At 46.9% G+C, this 7,614-nt stretch overlaps 1 protein-coding gene across 1 annotated transcript in view; it reads right to left on the reverse strand.

Annotated features, from left to right (window-relative positions):
• The window catches only part of oxtr (oxytocin receptor), a 45,116-nt gene extending 41,934 nt beyond the window's left edge, over positions 1–3,182 (reverse strand). Inside the window, exon 1 of the mRNA XM_002936251.4 lies at positions 1,506–3,182. Within this exon, the coding sequence (XP_002936297.1) occupies positions 1,506–2,427 (922 nt within the window). The 5' untranslated portion in view covers positions 2,428–3,182. The remainder of the gene's footprint in view (positions 1–1,505) is intronic.
• Between the last annotated feature and the right edge of the window lie 4,432 nt (positions 3,183–7,614).

Here is a 7,614-nt window from a genome sequence, read left to right on the forward strand (position 1 = left end):
TCCTACTGGATCCAGAGGAAGGTGAGTATATGAAACTCCTACTGGATCCAGAGGAAGGTGAGTATCTGAAGCCCCTACTGGATCCAGAGGAAGGTGAGTATCTGAAGCCCCTACTGGATCCAGAGGAAGGTGAGTATATGAAGCTCCTACTGGATCCAGAGGAAGGTGAGTATATGAAGCTCCTACTGGATCCAGAGGAAGGTGAGTATCTGAAGCCCCTACTGGATCCAGAGGAAGGTGAGTATATGAAGTTCCTACTGGATCCAGAGGAAGGTGAGTATCTGAAGCCCCTACTGGATCCAGAGGAAGGTGAGTATATGAAGTTCCTACTGGATCCAGAGGAAGGTGAGTATATGAAGTTCCTACTGGATCCAGAGGAAGGTGAGTATATGAAGTTCCTACTGGATCAAGAGGAAGGTGAGTATCAGAAACTCCTACTGGATCCAGAAGAATATGAGTATATGAAGCTCCTACTGGATCCAGAAGAAGGTGAGTATATGAAGCTCCTACTGGATCCAGAGGAAGGTGAGTATCAGAAACTCCTACTGGATCCAGAGGAAGGTGAGTATCAGAAACTCCTACTGGATCCAGAGGAAGGTGAGTATCAGAAACTCCTACTGGATCCAGAGGAAGGTGAGTATCAGAAACTCCTACTGGATCCAGAGGAAGGTGAGTATCAGAAACTCCTACTGGATCCAGAGGAAGGTGAGTATCAGAAACTCCTACTGGATCCAGAGGAAGGTGAGTATCAGAAGCTTTTTTGTAATCAGTACAGGGTATGAGTGAGACAGACAACAACCAGGGGTGTAAATACAGAGGAAGCAGACCCTGCGGCTGTAGGGGGGGGCAGAAGGTATAGGGGGCCCCATGAGGCCCTAATTAATGATCAATAACATATATATTGGTAAAACAGGTCAACCTGTGTATATTATGGGGGCCCAGTACCATCTAGTTACGCCACTGCTAATAACATTATAGTCACCCCTTCCCTGTATCATTGCACCCCCTGTACCTGCAGTACTGTGATCATAAATTGCCCCCACCGAAATTTAAGAAATGCATTGGGACTCGGCGGTGTAGAATAATGTGGCATTCCCAGTTATCCAGCAATCACTATTTTACTTTGCTTTACTCAGTCTCCTGAAACAGCACAAAAACTGACAGATCCTTCCCCAGAGGCAACTTACTGTCTGTCCTTCTCCAGGCTCATAAACAGATTGCTCTCTGTAATGCCCCCGAACGCACTGGCAAATCCTCCGCAGCTCTGGGTGCAACGGTGCACGGCACGTAATCTGCATCTGATTCCAGTCTAATAAACTATACTGTACCAGTGAGACCTGACTGTGACTAGCCAACTGCAACTGCACTACTGCCACCAACCCCCGGAACTACAGCAATGAGAGTTGTGGTTCAAATACAACAGTAGTAAGAAGAACTATTTATAAAGGTAAATGAGACAGATACCCAGCAACCAAGAAAGCCCAAATGAGTTGGTTGCACCTTACCTTCCTTTGGAGCATCTGGGTCCCACACTGACCACATCTGGACAAAGAAAAAGGGAGTCCAGCACACGATATAAGCCAACACAATGATGAAGGTCATCTTGACTGTCCTGATTTTGGCTTTAGAGATGAGCCTGACGCTGCTGACTCTGGACAAGGTGGCCCTCTTGTTGGAACTCAGCCTCACACTGCTCTCACACATGGTCTTCAGCCGTATGTTCTGCCAGATCTTGTAGCTGATGAGGCCATAGCACACGCTGAGGATCATCACTGGCAAGATGTACACAGTTATGGTTATCCAGGTGATGTAGGTTTTGAGTCCCCAAGGCTCAATGAAACTGGCAGAGCAGTCATACACTTTATTCCCTACCTCCTTGAGGGAGAAGATGTGGATCTGAGGGACACTCAGAAGAAAACTTAAAATCCATGTGAGAACCACATAGACACAGTCTGATCTCCTGTGGAGGGACCTCAGGGGCTGACAGATAGCCAGGCACCTGTCTAGGGACATCAGCAGGAGCATGTAAGTGGAGGCAAACATCCCCACCACCTGCAGGTACTTGACTATCCTACAGACAAAGTCAGGAGCATAGAACCTGAAAGTGATGTCCCAGATGAGCTGAGGCAGCACCTGAAACAGGGCCACCACCAGGTCTGCGATGCTGAGGTGCTTCATGAAGAAGTACATGCGGGAGTGCTTGTGCCTGTTAATGTGGATCGCTATCAGGACGCAGATATTGCCTGCCAGGGCCAAGAATAAGATAAGGGCTAAAACTGCCACTTCCACCTTGGCAACGTCTTCATTCCGTTTCAGAGGGTCCCTGGTGGTGTTTGTCGGACCGGTCCTGTTCTCCATGCTGAAGTTTCCCCAGGAGCCGTTGAGCAGAAGGAGCGGGCAGTCAGGCTGGGCGCAAAGCGGCTCCATGGCCAGCGCTGAGGAAGCTTTCACTTGGGGGAAACGGTTCGAGTCTGGTCACATTGTATCATTCCTTGGAGACCAGATGCCGTTCCTTTTGCAACAGTGTCGCCAGGAAGAAAGTCCCCTCTGCGGTCTGTACCCCTGGGCAATTATCTGTGCGGCTGAGCACTTCTGCCTGATCTGATCAACTCTTCCCTTGAAGAAGAGGAGGCAGAGGTGGTCTTTTACTTCAGCCCCTCCCTCCCCCGGGGCCAGATCCCCTCCTAAAACAACAGGATTTCGTGTCCCTTAGCCCAATAGCGTCTCATTTATAGCCCAGTAGCGTCTGAATTATATCCCAGTAGCGTCTCATTTATATCCCAGTAGCGTCTCATTTATATCCCAGCACAGCGCTCACTGTCCATTTACCTTCCCTGGCGCAGCAGGCAGGTCACAACTCAATTTCCCTGGGCAAACAGTGATATCCTGGATCTTCCCTCTCCCCCTCTAAACTCCCATTAACTCTGCTCTCCGCCCGTTCTGACGCCTGAGGATCGCTGCTACCTGCTCTCCAGTACAAGCGTGTGGCTCCCAGTGCTGCTCCCAGTTTGGGGAGAGATTTCTCACCCCAGTGAGATGGCACCGCCGGGCCCTCCCTCCAGTACAGACCAACACAAGCCTGGCAGGGGGGCAGGGGGGCAGCGGGCACTTGGCTGGGGGAAAGCAGGGAAGGGAAAAGCAGCAGCCAACTGTCACCTAAAGTCTCCGCGACATTAATAGACACTTATTGCGAATGAATTAGGCTGTTCGACTCGGCGGCCGCTAGATGGCGCTGCAGGACACATAAGGGACGCATACAGTAAAAATGCACTTAGAATTAATCTATTAATCTCTGCCATTCAGTAAATTCAAAGGCAATAAAACCAGGGATTTGTTTCCCTCTGCTGAACGTGGTAAGATTTTAGGGGTACATCCAGCTCTGTATAATCCAGTACAGGCTGCAGAGACTCAGCTATGGCCAGAAGTGTTAGACATTGCTGAACAAGGTACCGCTCCCCGACCCAAGGCCAGACCCGACCTGTATTCCAGGCCCCGCCCTTTCCAGTGGCACAAAGTTTGCTCAAGGGGAAGTAAAACAAATCTGTTGCCAGAAGACTCAAGTCCCAGGCCGGTATAGGCACAGCAGGTACAGTAATTATAGAGATATGCACAGGCAGGGCTTCTGGGAAAGGTTTAGCTGAATTGTATATTAATACATAATTATGCCGCATTAGCTAGCAAGTGGTAAGGACCATTTGTCCAAACTATATGAATGGTAAAAGTTGGTAATATAAATAAAAGCAGGATGTTCATACTTTTTGACTCTCAGCTGTTGTTGAACTACACTCTGTGGCTGTCATTGAGAGCTAGGAGTTGGACTTCAACAACTGAAACACAAGCAAGGATTCTATCATACCCTACAGCCTCCATCCTGGCCTTTTCTACCTGAAAGCAGGGCTGGATCTGTGGGAAAGCCACAAAGGCTCAGGCCTAGAGAGGCAAAGCTTTAGGGGTGAGGTGCTGCCCACTTGCTGCAATGATAGCGACCTGCCCAGGGGACTGCACCGGCTTTTAAATCTCCTGGCACCAGTGACAAGGGGGGGGGGCACATCTCCCAAGCAGTTTGAGCACCCTGGTGGGGTGGAGAGCAGATAATTTTATTACTTATTTAGATAAGTATGCATTCACAGGGGCCTAGGTACCCATAAACCTGAAATCCAGACCTGCCTGAAACTTTACCTAGTGGTATAAAGCTTGATAGAGAATTAGCCACTATGGAGCCAGCAAAATGCTTTACTTGGTACTTAGATTGTAAGCTCTACGGGGCAGGGACCTCCTTCCTACTGTGTCTCATACCACATGGCACTTACTCCCTGTGTATTTATACTTATTTATTGTATTTATTTATTATATCACTTGTCCTCTCTGTGTGTAATTGTGTATATTGTAAGATTGTACAGCGCTATGTACCCTTGTGGCACTTTATAAATAAAGTTATACATACATACAAACATACATACTAAGAAATGTATGAAGCGAGCAAACCCTAATCTTTTCAGTTGGGTTCTGCCCCTGGGTTAATCTGGCCATACACTCTGAGACCCACTTGGTTGGCGAGGCCCCCAGATGAGCAGATCTGTACCGATATCACATTTCACTCAGAGTTGGAAGCAGAGAACCATAATATTAGGATGGGGAGGGGTAGAAAGGAGCCTAGGGGCCCTTCCCATGACAGTGCAAGACATGGTGGGAAACTCCTGTGCAAATGGCTGCTGTCACTTTAAATCAGCCCCCGGAGCATCCGTAGAAAGCTGAGTAATTATTAGAATGTGCAGAATTCCAGAGCTGTGTGATTCATACATATGTTTTGGGAGGAACAGAAATTCAGGGATTAGAGAGAATCACACACAGGGCAGGGATTGCGTGACCACCTCGTGCCACAGAGAAACTCTCCAACGTTGAGCTGAAGCCAATATTTCCCATGAAACCCTGAGCGCTTCCCACTCTATTTTTATTCCTTAATCATCACTCACTGCTGCTATGAGAATGCTCCATGCCATTCCGCCTGTGGCCCCAGGAGCGGGGCCCTAACATCACCTGCCAGTATTGGTATCCCATTCCCAGCTACTTCTTTGCTCTGGGTCCCCCTGTGATCAGATACATATTCCAGCCCCCCCTTAGCTCCTATTAGGATTATGGATATATTAAGCTCTGTTGGTAACTTTACCATTGCTACAATTATATCAGCCTAATTAGCTGTCAAGCTTGGCCCCACTTCTACTGTTCTGTGTCCCCTTCAGGGGCCAATGACACCATGTGGGAACCCTCTCCTAAGAACAGAGCGAGAGAATGGGAAAAGCCATTTATTGTGCAGAAAAACAATGAGATCAGATGGAAAGAAAAGGTCAGAGATGTAAAGGGTAAATACACGGCGTTTATAGCTATAACCAGTCCCACCCACTATTCATACTGCGCCACAGTCAGCATCAAACGGATAAACTTATCTCACACGTTATGTACTGCAGTCTCCATTGTAGCCAACTGGGAATTATGCAGATGATGTATGTACTTATTCCTCCATTAAATTTAATCTGATCTACTGCTCCCTCCATTAACATAATAAAAACAAGGTGATTTTTTGTGGCAGGAGAGCACTGTATTAATATGAAAAATCAGGGTTGTTAAAGCTATATCCGTTGAGGTCTGAGGGGGTTGTACTCTAACCAGAAATGAAGGGCTGCAGTGTAGGCAAAACTGTAACTGCTGCAAATGTATTCTACTAATAATTTCTACCCAACAGCCACAGTCCCTTCCCACCTCTCTCAAACCCAAAATTGACATCTGCAAGGAATTCCCACTGTCTGTTCCTAGTAGGGTAAACATGATCAAAATGATTTACCTTCCTAAGCTTCTGTTTGTGTTGCACAAACTCCCCATTTATCCCACAGGTGCAATGGTTCCAGCCAGGCTCAAAATAGGCCCTGGCATTTCAAGTACCCAGAGGCCCAAGCAGCCCCCACCAGCCCAATAAATAGTGACTGTCTATGGCATCTTACAGCAGCCACTCTGGCATTTGCCAGAACCCACAGATTGCCAGTCTGGGCCTGGTTCCATAATATGTAACTTTGTGGGGGCAGGTATTAGACCTCCTTGGAACTCAAAACCTTGCAGGTCTCCAACAGTTTTACTGTGCCAGAAAGGTGATCCTTTAGCACTGGAAGCAGACCTAGGGTTGCCACCTTTGCCGGGTTGTAAACCCAGACACCCAGATCACGTTGGCGCCATGCATCGTCAATCGTTTTGCAACATCACATGCACATGATGATGTTTCTGGCCACGTGATGACATTGGGGGTGGGTTATTATGTCCACCAGACGCAATTCAGAGGTTTCTGCCTGGCCTTCAAAATGTTGAGAAACAGGCAGAAGGTATTGACCCCCACAGCCTCTTGAAAAACTGGGCTGTCGGGGGCAGACCTCAAAACTTACTACCATATCAGAAACTAACATATATTGCCCAGTACTGCCCCAAAAATGTCCTTCCATTTAATACCCAGGGTTCTCCTTTGTCTCTGGGTACTGTTTATTTTTTAATTTTATCTGTCTCTTGAGATTGGTCCTTTTCCTTTCTCCCCCTCCCCGTGTCTCTGTAATGCATCTAAGAGCTAAGCAGGAGGTGCAGCCATAAAGTCATTTATTCTGAGTCTCACTGCGTACGTTTCATGGCATTGCCCATAACCAGGTTTGGTGCCCAAGGAAAAAAATTAGGAAATGACTAAACTCAAAAGGAAGGAATTAGGATTAAGAATAATAGCTAAGACTATAAACCTCTGTAGACCATGGTTACTGTCTCGCTTTGTCAGATTATAGCTCTATAAAATCCTATTGGAAAATCATATATAAAGTTTATATAGTGCTCCCTAGAGTGTCCCCCTTCCTTACTGCAAGCCAGTGCAGTTCATGGTAGAACTAGAAACCATATATCTGTACGGTAGATGACATATGAGTGTTTACTTCTCATTTAGATGGGGGTGGATTTGATGTGCCAGGTGGAAAGTTCTCCTCTCTGAGTCTGACTTGTGTCTTGCAGTCCCGACATACAGCAGATAAATCAGAGCTGCTTCCGTCACCCTCTATGAAGAGGAGGATTTCTGCAGCCCATCTTAATGGAATTGGTATGAGCAAATAAATAGAATTAAGTGCTGCTGAAATCTAAAAATGTGAGGAATTCTGGGGATTCTCAGTAGTTCAATATTATGTAATATTATCCTGGTGTTCCCAGAATTCTTTGATGTGATTGAAACTGGTCACTTAGCCTTTGGCATGTCTGCCCCCTCCAGGATTATATTAGGGGTAACACCTGGGGCTGAAGAAGGTGATAACAGCTGGTATTTCAAAATAAAAGAACAGGATCTGGTAATGATTTCCAGTTCAAAGATATTTAATATGGTTGATATCAAGGTAGGAGTTTACATACTTGGGCTTGTAGTCCTTCTCAGCCTTCCAGTTCAGCTGGCAGCCAGTTCATTACATTGGCACCTCGTTCTTATTAGGCAAGTTACAGGGAAAACATGTTCTACTCACTGCTCTTCCATCTGCCAAGCTTGTGGGTTGTCATGTAGCTCACAACAGCCAATGGGCCACTTGAGTGGGAACCTGGAACATGAGGAAACCC

This window comes from Xenopus tropicalis, chromosome 4 (genome assembly GCF_000004195.4).
Source record: "Xenopus tropicalis strain Nigerian chromosome 4, UCB_Xtro_10.0, whole genome shotgun sequence".
Lineage (NCBI taxonomy): Eukaryota > Metazoa > Chordata > Amphibia > Anura > Pipidae > Xenopus > Xenopus tropicalis.